Below are 18,124 nucleotides of genomic sequence, written 5' to 3' on the forward strand. Positions count from 1 at the left end.
TATTACAGTGTTGCAACAACATTTTACACAGGCTGAAAATCTGATGGTGCTTTTGTCGAAGAATGCAAATGTTCATATTGCAAAGAATGAAATGTTAATATTTTTGATATATCCTTGGCAAAGACTTAGTAGCAGCAATCTTCAAAGCTTCCTTGCAACCCCCCAAACAAATGTTAATATATGTGAAATAAAATACGATGCAGTAGATGACAGGAAAAATAGGTACTTTTTGTGGTGTTCTCCTCCCTCCTCATAACTCACAATTTATGGAGGGGTGACTCATACACAATAAGCCAAAAGGTTGACATTTTTAAGAACTAGTAGCACAGACCATCTTTAAAAATTCAGTTAATGAAAGTATGTTTTCAGAGCATGAAAATTCTTCCAGAAATGTACTTACCTCTTCCAGAGCAAAGTAAATTAGAATTTCCTTGGCATTTCTTAGCACTTTCCTCAATTGACAAAGGACAGGAACGTGGATGTTCACACTTCTTCCCAGTCCATCCTTCTTTACAGTCGCACTTTCCACAGTTACATTGTCCATGACCTTTACAAGGAATACAATTAAAGACTGGCCATCATACTGCTGATAGGTATTAAAACCTTATGATAATATGAACTTTATCTAATTTATGGTTTCATTAAATTGTTAGATTGGCAAGAAAGTATAACCAACTTACTATATCTACTTTTTGCCTGACAATGACTATCACTCCATTTGAGCCATATTTCCAAGAAAGCCTGAGCATCAGCATAAACATGCCTTACCACAAAGGCAAGTATTTATTTTATGAGCTCAGACAGAAAGTTAGATGTTCTTTTACAAGCTTCACGTAGTCATCATTCACTGGACAGAGAACCCCAAAGCATTGCTCTGCTGTGCACCTGCCTATCCAGTTGCTTCTTGAAAACCACAGCAACACACATTTTATAGCACTCTCTAGCTATATTTGTGTTTTAATACTGGCTTATAATGTATGTCTAAAACATATGCACTTCATCCGCAAGGAGAAAATGGGAGGAAGCAAGCATTACAGAAGTTATCAGAGTGGTTCCTGGACTATCCATTTCATTTAGTGCACAAGAATGACTGTTCTTTACATTAGTTATCTGTTTTCCCCAAAAAGTGTTAAAGGCCTCCTCTTCTGTCCCTTGATCTCATGTGTACCTGCTGACAGGTTGAGAATGGGACATATTTTCTCTGCCCCACATAGATACCTATGAGAGGATGATGTTCTTTTATATATTTTTTGGACTTCTTTGCTAGAGCCACAGCAAATGAGCTAATGAGACAAAAACACTTGTCTTACTATAGGAAGGAATTTCCGTATGGAAGCCTTTTTTTCTTTCCATGTCAAGTCATTAAAGTTATTCTCTTTAAAGAAAGAGAAGCCCTTTGATATTGTGAAGTGAACATTTCTGGAAGAAAATCATTCATTTAGATAGCAAACAGTACTTCAGATCTTAAATGAAGGCATCCAGTCACCAGTATAAGGTACTGCAAATCGACAGTCTCTCCAAGCCATATGAAGCTGCAAGAGGGAACTGCCACTGTGTGATGTTAAGTCCTCACAGCAGGGCTGACAATTCTTATCACTTGAAGTTTATGAAATAATCATAGCATTTTATTCAATTACAGTAAAATTCTTATCAGTAAACATAGTTTCCCACCATTTCAATCCAATAATTTGGACAATGGGGTTTCCTGCCTCTACCCATTAGGCAGGCAGATCAAGAAAGGAAAAGTTTTGCATCAGCTCAGTTTGATGTAGTTTTAAGCAGAGTTGGATGATTTTCCCTAATCTGAATAATCCTTCCTGGATTCATCCTAAAATTAATTTACAAATAATTGTTAAAACCTGAAAAAGATGAGGATGTTTTGCAGATACACCTAACACCTGCATATACCTTGCACACTAAGTACATTTATTTCACAGAAAGCAATAAACAGGCTGTCCAATTAAAATTCTGCTAGTGAATCCTGGATTTAATTTCAAATTCTGCCCATCTATCACAATAAACCAAGATGAACACTAATGCATCTTGCCTATTTTTGAACAGAGCTAAACCACAGGGCTATAAAACATTGTTTACGCTGGTCCAGGTGAAAGTGTGGAGAACTTTGTACAATCTATTTTAGGAATGTAAACTTAGATGGCCAACTAAGGCTAAATTAGGCTTCTGTTCTGACTGTCATGGAGAAGGGAGAAGAATAAGAAGAGGTACCCAACTCTGGTGCTTAGACAGAAAAGCTAAGCTATACTTAAACATCAGTTGCAGTTGCATGAAGCAAGTCATATTAGTACCACCTTCTGTATCTATAGTAAAGTTTGCTCAATTGCAGTTATGCATGTGTAGTAAAGAACACTATCACAGTCCCCAATCCAATGTCAAATGCCAATATCTTTCCCCTCTCCCTTGTCCCCCCCATACACTTGCAATTCTTTAAAGTTTTCTCTGCTTTCTTACAACCACCACAGCCTTGGATGGCAGCAGCAGTGGCAACATCTGTGAATAAGGCAGTTCCAGACCTGTTTCAGCGATGCAAGATTAGCTCTAGGTGCCACAGGTTTGTTCTAACCTAACTAGGTATAAAACTCTTGCATTCACTATAGAACACATTTACAACATTGCTTTTTTAGACTTGTCTTTCTTAGCTGATGCTGACAGTTTGATCAGTCCCAGAGTGCTAAAAACATATTCAGCAACACAGTAATAGCTTCAAAAATTGTCAGCATCCCAAATTCAATCCTCCTGCTGCTCTCACGACTACAGTTCTACATCCTTTCAGGATATTAATCAATTGTACCCCTGTAACATTTGGAGGTGGTCAAAATGGGAGCAAAAAAATGAATCAGTGAAGGTTTTCAGAAATGCTTCTTTTTCATTTTGATTAGCTGTTGATTCATCAACATTTTCAAAAAAATGCAGCTGAACAACCCGTCACATCTACATCAGGTGAAGAACAAGGGATCAAGAATTGTATGTATCATGTTTGTTTCAGCCTTTTCTCCCTATTCCAGGCACCTCCTATGACCTTTCTAGGTGGGATCAACCATGCTGTAAGAGGAGGAGAATATACCACTTGTTAGGAATTTTTCATGATTTTTCTTGATGTGGCTGCATTCTTTCTGTTATTAATTAGGTTAGATCAACTTTCTGCAGGAGGTTGTAATATTAGTGTTGACAGCCTGTATCAAGTCCCTTTGAAATCACCTTCACTTGTTTTTGCAAAGTTCCTGCATGCACAAATTGCATGCTGTGTATTGATCAAAGTCCTCCTCTCATGCCCAGCCTTATAATCTTTATCAGTAACTATACAAAATTGTAGTCAAGATGTTCCTCAGAATCTCAGCTGCTGTTAGTGGATACATGGAGCATCAGTTCAAACTTCCTGCAGTCCTTAGATGGACCATAACTAACTTGAATATCATGTTCTGAAGTAGGAGTAGAAGAAAAAAGGAAGGTGAAAGTGTCTCAGATGTACAATCAGTGGTGTTTAGCTGGACTGCATGTTCCTATCTTTGACATACTGATGCTCCACTTGTTCTTAGGTCAATTGGTATTCTCACAGTACTGTCTTCCATTAATGTTAATACAGATTTCCTTCAATTTCTTCCTGTTGCTTCTCTCTCTGCCATATAATATGAAATAACAAATACAATTTGAGATAAAAAAATTTCAAATTTAAATATACCCAAGGTAGGATATACATATTTCAGAGTTTCAACCATTCTTCGGTTTATGTAAGGTTACACAAAACACAATAGTATTAGAAATGAACTGGGCACCTACAAACAGTTCATTTTTAAAGAGGCTAGAGGTATAGAGAAAATCACTTTTTTTTCCAGAAAGCTATATAATTGGAAATAATGCTTTTGGTTTTTTTAATAAAATGTTTTTAAATGTTTAAATTTTAAACTTTAAAATTCATCCATCCATCTGACAAAAGCCATCTGGACACAATCCTGTGCAATGTACTCTAGGTGACCCTGCTTGAGCAGGGCAAGACCTCTCCAGAGGTCCCTTCCAACCTCAACCATTCTGTGATTCTTTGATCTGAAAAAACGGGTAAGCCTTGATACTGTTTTAAGCTTGGGAAAATAAGAACTGGAGTACTAAGGAAGAGCAAGATCAGACCAGCTGGATGCTTTTGTTATAAAACTGTACATATGTTCCTTTTACAGATATTCCTTACCTGAACAGAAGTCATCAGAATATCTATCATATACTGCTTTGCAGTTTCTTTCATCACACTCGCAAGTATCTCCATGAATATCTCCCCAGTCACCAGTTGGGTCCACATCATGACATGTACATTCACCACATACACATGTGCCTAGAAAAGAGGGAAAAAAAGACAGATATAGGATTAACCAAGCAGTTTATGCGAATAATAGTTTGATTATTCTGCTCTCACAGGAGTGCAGCATCAAAGCTGAAAGTGTTAACCATGAACATATGCTCATCTTCTGCAATTTAAAACATTTTACGATTATTTAAAAGTAATACTTTTCACAAGTGAGCTGGATTCTTGTTTAAGTTTCTTTTTGCTGTTGAGCCTTATTAGGAGTCAACAGAAAATGTAGTGCACAGAACAGTCATGAATCTTCAAGATCAACAATAATTTGGACTGACACTAGTGACAATAAAAATCAATCCTTTTTAAATGACTTGGGCACAGTGGATAATTAATGATTGCCAAAGCATAAACATTTAAACTAGAAGGAAATCTATTATAACCAGCTGAAAATGACTGGGAGGTGTTTGTTAACCTAACAAGAATGTCAGCAAAACTCTACATGCAAACAATATTCTTTTCACTTTGCCCAAATCAATACTCAGAGCCACACCCAGCTGCTTACATTAGGAAGGGAAATGTGATCTATAACTGAGGTATTTCTTTGACACAGCCTTACTGATACACAGAGAACATATATCCTACTTTCTTAGGAAGAGTCGGAACATAACAGACATTTTCCTTATTCAGAAATCCAAATGTCCTTGCCAGATAGCCCCACACCTCTGAAAAGGTGACCTTTTTTGGCTTCTTCCACAGTGCCAAAAAGCCTTATTGCTTTTTCTGAGAGGCCAACAGATGAAAAGTAGCCTAACCTCTCAGATGCATGCAGTCTATTTCCTGGACTGTAGCTTCACTTGTCTGCTATTCCACCAAAGACTCTGTCATCTTACTCAGATTATTCTGAACGATATAATGCATTTGAGGAGAACAGAACAGGGCGACTAAATACCGCATATAGATATGAACACATTCTCTAAAAGTAGAAGGGCCACGTGACTGTGCAAATATGACTCTCCTACATGAAGCAGGAACAGCTGTCACCCTGTGCAGTACTAAAGCCACCAAGATGGCCCTCGAGAAATTTGCACCGGATTATTGACACTTCTACAATTAAATGACATCACTGACTGAGAAAAAAATGGAGGAAATGCCTCCGGACAATGGTGGATCATCCTCTCCTTTCCCCAAGAAATGAGTTCACCTTGAATTTGGATCATCTGCCCTGGATACTAGAATGCATATCATCATCTCACCAAAATTAAAAAAATCTAAAGGATCACATGTGGTCTCAGCTAGTTGACTAGACAGTTGGTGGAGAGAGACAGACAATTCATCCATCTTGCCATTGAGGGAGGCTAGCCAGCAAGTTTAGCCTAGATATTTAACTTGTTGAAGGCTCAAAACTGACAAAATGAACTCCATCTGTACCACAAGATGTGTAAACATGGGAAACTGGGTAAATAGGAGTAAAGAGAATAGAAAAACTTTGCTGTAAAGCCACTTTATGTAGTCAAAAGAATACAAAAAAGTTTGTTTGGATAAAATCCTAAATATGTGAAAAGCTAAAAGTACTTTTAGAACTGAATGAATATATATGGATATATATATGAATATATCTTTGTATATGAGTTTGTAGCTATTCAGAGTATCAGATACACTATTCATCCTCATTTCCCTGAATCATAGTGTGAATTTAAAGAAATACTTGATCATTAAAATTTCAAAATCTCTCTGACAAGAAATTAAGTTCTCAGTGGAAACAAAACATCTGTTCTAGCACATTTCTATATTTATTATTTCCAGAATTACATAAACTTCTCTACTGTTAAAGTTTCAAGACTAAATGAGCCTACATGATCTCTGTATTTGAGCCAATCTTTCGTTTTCCCCATAATTAAGACAAGAGAGTTTTCTAAATGCTCTCAAGATAATTAGATGTTCACACTATCGCAGGTTTTGTCAGTAGAGATGTTTTTCAGAGAGGTATCTATGAGACTTGCACTTGTATTCTACTGTAATAATTCTGGACTATCGCCAAAAAAGTAACATGCTCTTTTAACTCTTGGTTCATTGGGGCCACACATGGCAGCTGGTGAATAACAATCTTATTTTGTACTATTTTTTTTTCCAAATTGGTAAAATTAAACAGCAATATTGTGTGAAATTCAAGTTCTGGGGCTTCATGCAAAAAAAAAAGTAATAAAAGCTTTGTGTTTATTATATCTGTCCAGCTCCATATATATGCCACAACATTCTTACTGAACACTTAGTTGTTCTTTCAAGTTACAGTGGAAGCAACAAGCTCTGTGTTTTCATTTTCCCTATTCAGTTGTGGGTCCTCAGTCTTCTTTAAGAGTACCTCCACATACATGCACATTGGCTTTACAAAATCCATCCATTCAAAGTCAAGAATCTGTTAATATTTAATTTTGCAGGACAGGTCTCTCACCACAGCAGATGTACTGATATATTATCCTGCTCAGTCTTACTACAAAAATGAGGGATGAGCAGACCTTTCTATTCTTGTGTCGGTTTCCTCTAAAATTGGGTGCAGATATGTGTAAGTCTATACATAAACACAGGTATCCATTCACTCATTTAGAAACATATATCCAGATTTGAAATAAATGAGAACAAACTAAACTTATGACCTACATCCTAGTTCAGAAAATACATATTGTAAAATAAAAGCAAAATATATAAATATGTGAGGAAGAAATGTGTGAATGACACACCTCTGTTGCTGCAGATTTTGCCATCTGGAGATGTGCATCTTTTCTTGATCTCCCAAGGGGTGATGTCGCACTGGAATTCACATTTATCTCCATGCCAACCAGCCTCACAGTAACAGTTTCCACAGTAACACTTTCCATGGCCTTAACCCAAAACAAATTTTATACAGTGAGAAAGTGGCAAGTTTTTAAAAAGCATTAACAATTTAACCATTTTGATTATTTTTTCTTCTGAAAAGTTTTAGTGCTAGGCTCAGAATAGAAGCAATTTAAAGCCTGTATTTCTACATAAAATAAGACAAAGGATAATTTAATTATATCTTTCCCCAAACCTATTTTATGTAATATTTTCATTTAACCATGGTTCTGCAGTAAATAAGCACTATGAAAATGACATTACCATTTTTATATTTCTAAGCTTAATATTTGAACCTTTATAGGTAAATTTGCAAGACAGTAAATGTAATAGCTAAAAGTTAAGCAGAACTTTGGATATTGAGGTGGGACATACTCTTTCACAGTACTGGGCATGTCTAACAAAGTACTGTGTATATTCAGCCGCCCAGATAATTCCAGAAGAGGTACCTTGATTTATAGCAAACTGTCTACATCGTTTATGACTTCCGTTGTTATCTATTAAGAAGATTTTTGAAAGTAGATAAATCAGTTCATGAAAAATAAGATTTGGTAAAATTAAGTTCTTAGATATTCATTTAATAAACCACACATTTCCTGAAAAGATATTCGGCTTACCTGAGGCTTGATGAAACCAGCTCCTACATATTCCGATCCATTAAGGTACTTCTGCCATGTGCATCAATGGCACAAAGCATGTAAATTAAGTAACTACCACCCTTACTAATCTTAAAGCTGGAAGTTAATTTCCTTACTAGAAGGAGCCATGATCAAGTCAGGATCTTGACCTTTTTTCACTCTAGGGTATATGTTAAGCTTGGTGGACCTGGTTGTCTCTATCAAAATGTAGTCAATAGGTAGCCTTGTCAAGAGTGCAAAGTTAGAACTGTGGAATATTTTTTTTTCTGTTTTTACAATTACACATTGGAATAGTTATTATAATTATTTGATTACATATTGAACAATGACAGAGGAGAAAAGCTACTCTATCACTTAGATAACTAAACAACAAAGACAATTTTCAACATTATTGCCAATTGGTTGTTCTTGAATGTTGAACCAGAAATGAAGGGAAAAAACATGAACAGTTTTATGGAAAAAATTGATTTGAACTATTGGCAATTTTTGCAGATAAAACTGTCTCTTATTCATTCTTCACTCACACCATATAGTCCTCAAACAAATATGAATTAAATGATACAATTTACCACTACCTCTAGCCCCTGACTGAAGACAAAATTGCTCCATTAGAGCACAACAGTCTTAGATTACAAAGATCAGGATCAGAATCTAATTGGCCAAAAGCCATGATACTTAATTAAAAATAAACTGCAACTTGATCAAAAAGTTTACATAACCTCAAATAAAAAGTGAAACAACATACAGAAAAAGCCAACTGACTGACAAAAATCCAGTGGAAGCTTGAAAAGCTTGATACACCACTAAAATGCCGTGCCCTACGCACCACATGATTTCCTTAAAAAACATGGTCCTCTTGCACAAAGATTAAAATGCATGTTATCCATATCTCATCACAGTGCTATATGCTTTTCACAGATAAAATCCCAGCTCAGAGCTACAGGCTATAAAAAGACAGGTGTAAATAGAAGCTCTGGGTTTTTTTATTAGCTTGATCCTCCTCAGTCTGCTTTCTTTGAAGACAATTAAAATCTCTATGACCTGCCTACAGCCAGAAACTTTCAACAGAAATAAAGACTATGGAACAACTAAGTAGATGCTACACACAACTGAGAAGTACAACAGGCCCTGATTAGGTTCACCCTTTTTGTGGAGAGCATCCACAGGCCATTGCTAGGTATGTAGAGCTTGTTTGCATTGGAACACCATTCCTTCTTTGCTTCTTAAATAACCCTAAAAGATTTTTGTTGTGGAAATAACATGGAAGAAAGGAAGGGACAGAGCACATCAAAGAGGCACCAGGATGGAAGACAGAAACTGTAATCAGGGGGTTAGGATTTACTTTCTCTGCTACAAAATTATATAACTTTGATCTTTCGTTCATATGCTGTCCATCTTTTCTGCATGAGGCCTGGTTCAATATATGGGTATGCTGCAAAAGTTCATGTTAGAAAGATCTAACATTCACATTCATAAACTTTTCAGTTTACGACAACCTAATCCAGTCAAGCATACCAATACTTAATATTTTATAGTATTTACTTTAGAAGGCTCCAAACCTAACACAAGCTATCAGAGCTTTTTATACTGATGAATTATACTGATGAATCACAAACATTAAAGGCTTGAATCTACCAACTTTTTGTCCTTTTATACCAGTATACCTTGATTTCCATGAACATATCAAGCTAGTTTATTACAGAGATGCATCTGGTATGGAATATGGTACCACTTAATTAAGCAAGAAGAAACAAAAAGCTAGGAAAAACTTTTATCACCAGGAGCAATATAGGTGGGGAAAAAACATGACAAAACATAGCAGTAAAATAATTTACTGGAATTAAATAAAGGATGAATTTTTATCATATTTGGTACCCTATGGAATACTTATGAACAAATAAATACAAATAGGATCACTAGCACGTAAAAGTAATGCCCTCCACTCATTTTATTTTAGGTAATTACTTGATATATTGGCCTCTACTCCTGGATTAGGACTTCAGAGGACCATTCTGTTAGCCTCATTTAAAATTTCTCCCTAATCCCATGCAAAAAAGTTCTTTTTCTCTTCAAAAGGACTTAAATAAATAGAATTTCTTTTGTTCTCTGTGTATGGATAAAGACAAATAAAACTATGTCGTACAACTACTTTCTCTCTCTTTATATGTAAACCTTTATCAGCATATGGATATTATAAGAGCAGTTCTGAATCCTACTGTATGTACACAGATAGAGGATGCATATGTACAGCTTGAAATATATTTTCAGCACTTTCCAGCTTACTAGTAATAAGCCTCCCTAGTAATATAGGCAATGGCATTTAAAATGCCATAAATGGCATGTATTACACAGTATTTAACCATCAAGCTCCTATTTTATAATGAAATAAAAGCACAGCTTGAACTTCATTTGCTTTTCTATCTGCAGAGTTCGTTACATCTTTTTTTCTTTCTTCTCCTGTCACAGATTAAATTTTTTATTCATTATTTTCCTTACCCTTTTATATCCCCTGAAATATTTCTCAGTTCTCATTTTTCATTTATTGTTTGTTATATTTGCTTCCTTTCCCCAAATTCTTAGTAACCTATCTCGTCCTCTTTTTTCCTCTCTCTTCCTCCATCCTGCTCTCATCTCTGCCCTAAAGCATTCACATTCCTCATTTTCTACCAAATACAGCCACACTAAGGTAATTCATACCATTCTCTTTGCACCTCTTCCAAAAAGAGGAGGATGCTACAGGATTCCTTCATTCTTTAGCTTCTTGCTTAGCTCATTTTCACATCTGAAATTCCCACTTACAATTGCAAATATAATTGCTTTTTTTTTTAATTCATATGTGCAATAAAGATTTTTTATAGGTCCAGACAGTGAAATGGTTTTATAACACACTATATTCATCTATATTTCACTGTTCTTATACTTACTGAAATACATACCTGTGCAAATTTCTTCTGTTTCATCATCTATGCATTCTCTGTCATCACATTCACAAAATTTACCATAGACCAGTCCATTCCCTTCTGAGTTCACACATTTACACCTGCCACACTGACACGTGCCTGTAAACATTTAAGACCATGCTCAGTGACTGCAAATTAATGAAAGAGTTTCATTGGTCCATCAGGGATGGTATGCATTTTACTTCTGAACAGGCTGAAATCTAAAGATAATCCAGAAAAATAAAGAAAGGAAAAAAAAACATAAATAACCTAATCTCATCTGTAAGTACATGCAACATTAAAGTGACTCACTCATAACAAGCAGTATCATATTTTCCTAGATAAAATTCACTCCTAGAGTTGTCTGTCTGACTTCATACTCCTGAGGCACAAAGTCAGCTTTGGAAATTATATCTTCAACCCACTGAAAGGAAAAAATTGAACTTCACCATCTTCTCAAGAATGAAGTCTGATTTTGTTCAGCTCCACAGCCATATTACATGAGGCAAATATGGCACGGCTATTCAGGTCCTTAAAATATGTTTGGGAGAAGTCACAAAGTTCCCTTGCACTCTAGTCTCCAGCTCCTTTTCTACAACTATCATACAATAAGACTTAAAAACAAAGTCTTGGAGAAAAATTCAGGAATCAAATGAAAGAAATGTTGGTGAGGAACATCTCCATGAAGAACTTACGATCAGATGTCGGGAAAAAATGACTCAACCTAGAAAGCACAGCAAGATATTTAATTGGACAACAGACAAGCTAACTGCAGTGAAATACATTCGTAGCATCATTTAAAACCATAAGTAATATAATAGCATATCAACATAAACACCACACTGTAGAGTTTTACTGCAAAATGCATGTTAAAAGACAGGATTAAACAGCCAATTCCCTGATATTTATTAAAACTCTTGACAGCATTCTTCACTTGCATTTTCATGTAGTTTTCACCAACCACTTGCTGTTTGGCCACTATTAGTTTCTTTTTTTCTAGAGACACTGATGTCCAGACTCTGGACAGGTCTCTCTGAAGAATTATACGGACATCTGCAATAGCATCTTGTTATTTCAGGACTTGAACAAAAATACCATAAAATGACATCAGAAACATACATACTATCATTCTGATTGCACAGGACATCCCTTTTCCCTACCTCTATCATCTTTATTGAAGTTGGAAGGATAGGACCTTTGTGCAATATCATGTTTAACTGAGGCCCTGCTGTCAATGGGTCTGTAGAAACTGTTTCAGTTATCACTGCTATGCAGGAAAGTATAAATTTTAAAAAAAGATAGAGGAACTTAATTCAGAAGATTCATACTCCTTGTTACATACACATACCCATTCTAGCAAAGTTACTGAAAAAAGCCATCCAAAAGAGAAATCTTATGCTAATATTACATAACTACTTTGCAGAAACCATTCTAAATTTCAGCATTACAAATATTCATATTACAGGTTTTACTAACCATAACATTTATCCAAAAAAAGAACAGAAGAACAGGGCTCTGTGGCATACATGGCCAATTTGAAAAAGTTAACTCTAAAAATGTTTGCAAGAGCTAAAGTAATAAAATAACAATATAACTAATAATATAAATAAGCTACAGAACTAGAAATATTTGCTGCAATTACTTGGAAAATAAGTGTAAAAAAATTTTTTGAGAAAACTGACCTGTGTAGAGACAATTCACAAACAGGGAACAGGATGAAATTGTAAAATGATTCAAAAATTGAGTATCTAAAGAGGTCAGACAGACTATTGCAAAAGTGCCTATTTCTCCCCATTGACTAAAAATGGAAATTACTCACATAGATAATCTAGGTTTTGGAAGGATGAGTCCTGCCCTAGTTGTTCTGACATCTGATTAAGAGTAGTTGGGTCATAGAAGCTAATTTTAAGAAGGATCTTGGTCAGTTCATGAACAGAATTGCAGTAAATAGTTAGCTGTGATAGCTGTGACAACAACTCATGTCACCCCTTTGTGTCTTTTACTGTCAATTAAAAAAGAGAGCTTAAATCTCAAAAGCAATTATGGCAGTAGCTCAAATGGCAATCCCATCAAGATAGGCTGTCAACAAAATGTGGTTACAGCTCATTGAAGTCACCCCAAACTCCCTAACCAGTCTCATCATAATTCCTTTCCTGTCTAATACTAGCAAACCTAAAATGTTTACATTCTTGTCCTGATCCCACAAAACACGGACCTCTTTGGTTAAGTTTTAGTGCTTGCTCAGCTAGTTTGGTTTTCCTGTGAAGACTCAGTGGTAGACAGACTGGGCTACTTCTAGACAAGAAGAGAAAAAGAAAAAAAAGGTCTTAACATTCTTGTTTAAGTACTTTGGCTGATCACAAGCAACTGTGTTTATTTTTGAGAATCAGTTTCTCATTTAGACTTCTCTCATTTGTTAGCCAAAAAATCATGAGTTATACCTAATCTATATTATTGCCATAAATGACACATATCATTTATTCAGTATATGTTCAGAATTTTAAGTTAATTTTGTTAATTAAGTAAATTAAGTTAATTTTAAGTTAATTAAGCTAATTTTAAGGTTTTTTAAGTTAAAAAAAATTGCTTTCATCTCTTACTGTGAGAGTCTAGTTTCTTTGTAGCAAGTCCCACAAGACCAGCAACAGTGAGTAGAAGCGAGGTTCTTCAAAAATTCTCCCACTGGCAGATTGATGTCATTGCTGGCAAAACTAGAAGACAGTTTCTTGTCTCAAACTTAATTGGTTGCAAATGACCTTTGAAATTTTAAGGTTGTGCAGCAAAGTCTTATAAAAGGTTCTCTCTTTTTACTCTGATTTTGATAAGGAAAGGAATTCCTATCTAAGTTATGATGGGTTGTAAAATTAAACAATGGGAGAAGAGAGAGTTATCAAATCAGAAAGGTGAAGATGAAAGTACCCCATTAAAAAGATTCAGCAAATCTTCCACAATTGTGAGTTTCAATAATCTTCGTTACAGCTTGCAGATGTCTTGAAAAATTGTACAGCTTATAAATGTCCCAGAAAAATATTTTCAAATGCCACCTTTGTGTGCTATTAACACACCCCCAAAAATCTAAGTCTCTTTCTGTATTAATGCCATTAGCACAGTGTTTTGACAGGCAACATGTATGTCACAGCTGCAGTTTCTTCAACCTGAAATAGCTATGGATAAACTAGAGTACTAAAGTAAGCATTCTGAATTACTGCAGGTAACATGAACACGAATAGGCCTATAGGCAAATTTAGCATTTTAGGGTACGTACATACACTTATTTCTTGGTCTTTTGAAATATACGCTGCAAAACTCTTAATTACAAAATATAAGAGTCATGCTCAAGATAATACAGGGAAAACTTTTTAAGCCATCAAAGCCAACCAAAGATATCTTACCTGCACCAGAACAGATGATATCTTGAGAATTCTTACACATTTCATTGCTTTTCTTCCGTGTAAGATTGCAAGTAGTTGGATACTGACAAGCTTCACCATACCAGCCTTCATCACATTTGCACTTCCCACAGTCACACTTCCCATGGCCTAGCAATGGAGGGAGACAGTGTGTCAAGTCCTTTTTTTCATTGAGAAAGTTATATTTTCTAATGCAATTTTTAAAATAGATTCCATCAATTATGATTTTAAATGAATATCATTAACAGATTCGCTTGAAGTCATTCACGTGCATTATAAATAGCCATGAATAGGTATGATAAATCTTAAATATAAAGAGGCAACTGAAATCTCTATGACTTTGAAATCTAATGTATGTCATTTTGATAGGGCTACATACAAATGCCTATTTTTAAAAGGAATACAGAACTTTAATACCTTCACCTCTTTCCCATTTTAGTATTACTCTACTGTTAACTATTATTAACACAATAAAATTATAATTGGAGAGATTTCTTTCACATTTTTGGCAAGCTACCAGCGAAGAACAGCTAGATACAGTGTTCTGAGGACCCACGAATTAGCTGTGATGGCACAAACCCTGAAAAAGGCTGTGGAGAGGGCCAGCTACACTTGCAAGCAGTAACTCCACCATGCAGCAGCAGCTACAGCTCCCACTTCTACTGAAAGTCACAAATCCTTCTTCCTGCAGCCTCCTCTGGCTATCAGTCCCTTCAGCCCTCTCCTACCTCCGTAAACTTGGCTGCTGCTGCAAAACTGATTTTTGTCTCTAAATATTGACACAATACTGGCAATATGGTATACTTTTATCCTAATAGGGCTATATTTACTTATGACTATTTGCTAGGCTAATTGTGAATGAAGTATCTGAAACAATCAACCCAACTGCTCCATCTATTAGGAGATGGCATGCTAAGATTCTATCAATTCATTAACATGTTGCTTAAAATTTGCCATATGTCTAACAGCATGAAGATTTATAATAGTGAGGAAAGTCTTTTTAAAAATTATCTAATTTTCTTTATAAATATCCAAATATTTAGATGAACTGACAATCTGCACTATTTATGTTGCACATTAAGCACCATGTTCCAGGTTCAATTCTAGGTATAAATTACTATCACTTAATTCTTTAGCATTCCTTTACAGTTTTAGGTAGTAAAGGTACAAACATTTGTAAATCTTTTACTGTAGAATATTCAATTTTAAAATAAATACCATTTGAATGTATACCCAACTAACAGAAGAAGATTCTTTTCCAATAACTACATCTCAAAAATAGAATCTTAACACAGTCTATTTTAAATGCATCTATTGCCTGCAGTTAGAATCAACTGCCTGAAAATACAAACCCAGTCTGCTACCAGTAATAAGGAATTTGAAACTACTGTAAATAAAATGTTTTAAAGAAAAAAAGCAGGATCTTTTTATTGATTAAGAAAATTTTGTTTGCCTTCCAAGCTGGTCCTAAGACAAGATAAAATTCAAGTTCAAAAAACATGGTTCAGAAACACAAGACAATTTCACATTAATTCTTGTTTTAAAACAGGAGCTGCCACCTTCTTAAAAATTGCTGAATGACTGTCCAGTGGTAAAGGAGAAGAAAGAAGAATGGGACATAAAATATTTAATTAAAAAGCTATTCTCTGAGTATTCTGCTTCGCTGATAGTCAATGGAATAAAGCCATTCTGGAAAGTTAAGGTAAGTCCTAGGGTGTTTTAAAAAGCTAGGGATAAAACATAACCATCTCCAAATATTTTCCTTCTTTTGAAACAATACTTATCACAATAACTTTGGCTTTTCCATGTTAGGCACTCTTCTGATTTAACAATTCGATGTCTGCTGATGAGGAAAAGATGCTTTAATACAAGGAGAAGGACTGATTATCCTGTTCCAATGGCTAAATGATAGAGAAATCCAGAAGTTCTGGTGGTCCAGCAGCACTAACATCTCTCAGTTAGAGATGCTCTAACCTAAGTATATTGGTGCATAAAGAAAAAAATAATTTAACTTAAAATTAATATGGCCTGCTTCAAGAAAATTAATAAAAGACTTCCATGAAGGTTCTTATGCAGAGCAGTTTGGGGCTTTATTTAACAAGAAAATATATAAAACTGAAATTAATGAAATTAAACTGGGAGAAATAATGTAATATCTCCTGCACGCAAGCAAAAACAAACACAAATAATTTAAATAATATGAATTTGTAAGATTGTATTTATGACTTTCGCCTTAATCCCCCCCTTAAAATATCCTAATTTTGCCAACTGGATAATTTTTCAAATTGTAAAGCAAGGGCCACCTTTTGCCCTTTTTCAGCTGGAGATGGATACTTCCTAGCACAGGAAATTCAAAAATTTGGGTGAGAGGTTTATATTAAAGTGTAGAAGGACATAAAGCTACCTGCAGCAGCTTCTATTAATGACTCCCTGCATCTTCCTTGTCATATATATAATGCTGTGGATCTGCAAGTGAGTGGACACAGAAGTCCTCTTCTTGCTTATTTGGCATATCCACATGCACCAACCACATGGTCCTTCCTCAGTGCAAAACCAGGGATGTGATAGATGATAAACTACGTGTGTGATAGACTGTAAGAGATTTAGAAAGGGCATCAAAGGTGTCCAGCTGGTTTCAGATCCCTTTCACAAAGGACTGTCTAGGATCCTTTTTGTTGCATATAGATCTTTGTATTATTTAGAAAGCAAATAATATTATGAAACACTAAATGAGAAGTGAATAGCACTATGAAAGCTGTGACGCTTTTTTAACTTCTCAGAATATAAATCCTACTGTTAAGCATGGGAACCAGGTATCTGAGGATGTGACACATAACAACAGAAAACTGAGCTACAAGACCATGTTAAATAATTGGTCAAGAAAAGCATGTCTCAGAGTGAGTGATGAAACATTGGTTCTGTTTTTTCTTTTTTTTTAATGGCCATACTGTAAGTAAATGGCTAAATATAAATAAATCAGAATTTCACTTTAAAAAACTCAGAAAATAAGGGAAATAGTGAAGAATCAAGAAAGGATTGGAATTCCTTTAAGAAAAAGGCTGTGGCTGTGGGCTATGAGAAATTTGCAGCTTCAAACATGGAGAAAATCTTTTATAACAAAGGGCTCCATTTCTAACTAGCTGAGCAATCACCTCAGAGAGTGTATCTGGAAATATACACAAAGTATTTATGCAAAGAATTTGTAGGGTGGAAAATGAGACTAATATGCAAAGAAAGCTGTCAGATATCAGCAAATATGTGGAGAAAGTGAGAACGGAAAATGTTAGGCAGGGTCACATCTTGCAAAAATTACAAGTGCTAAAATGTACTTTCACCATCTAAATAAAAAGAAAACATGAAAAACAGTGGCTTCACTGAGCAGCAAAGAGGAGTTAAGATTAAAGACAATTTACAGAGAGTCCAAAGCAAAATTAATATGGGGATGCTGGCTGCAGTAGCAATGCAGTGTGGCTAATGATAGAGACTATGGAAATGAAAATTATTCATCTAAGATGAGGGGAAAAAAAACAAACTGTTTTTAAGGAGGTGTCTAGACTAGGAGAGCAGGACTCAATAATCTCCACCCCAGAGTATTTAAAATACTTTCACACGAAAAAAAAGTCTAATAGCAAAGACTTTTAATGAATCCATCAGGCTGGCAATGGAATGTCTGAAAAATAGAAAACTTAATACTTTTTTTATTTTAAGAAAAAAGATGTACATGATCCAGCCAACTAAAAAGAAGCAGCTCTCACCTCGCAAGCTGTGCAAGGATTTGCAACAAATTGTGAAGGAGAGTACAACCAGAGACACTGAGGTAATAAAAAAATGGAATAAAATGAATAATGACTTTATCCCAAAATAGATTATGATTATGCCAAATTAACCTGGCATTTCTTTTTATTAAGATAATTAATATTTTAGGAAAGGGAACACAGGAAATCTAGCTGATATGGATGTAAGCAT

General features: G+C 35.2%; 1 protein-coding gene across 2 annotated transcripts in view; it reads right to left on the reverse strand.

The window, feature by feature from the left end:
• The window catches only part of ITGBL1 (integrin subunit beta like 1), a 151,350-nt gene that overhangs the window by 68,552 nt on the left and 64,674 nt on the right, over positions 1 to 18,124 (reverse strand). For both annotated transcript variants that reach the window (XM_026121617.2, XM_026121618.2), the window contains 5 exons: positions 14,141 to 14,287; positions 10,746 to 10,868; positions 7,039 to 7,179; positions 4,199 to 4,339; positions 401 to 547 (listed from right to left, as the gene is read on the reverse strand). In XM_026121617.2, the coding sequence (XP_025977402.1) occupies positions 401 to 547; positions 4,199 to 4,339; positions 7,039 to 7,179; positions 10,746 to 10,868; positions 14,141 to 14,287 (699 nt within the window). The remainder of the gene's footprint in view (positions 1 to 400; positions 548 to 4,198; positions 4,340 to 7,038; positions 7,180 to 10,745; positions 10,869 to 14,140; positions 14,288 to 18,124) is intronic.

Source organism: Dromaius novaehollandiae, chromosome 1, assembly GCF_036370855.1.
Source record: "Dromaius novaehollandiae isolate bDroNov1 chromosome 1, bDroNov1.hap1, whole genome shotgun sequence".
Classification (NCBI taxonomy): Eukaryota; Metazoa; Chordata; class Aves; order Casuariiformes; family Dromaiidae; genus Dromaius; species Dromaius novaehollandiae.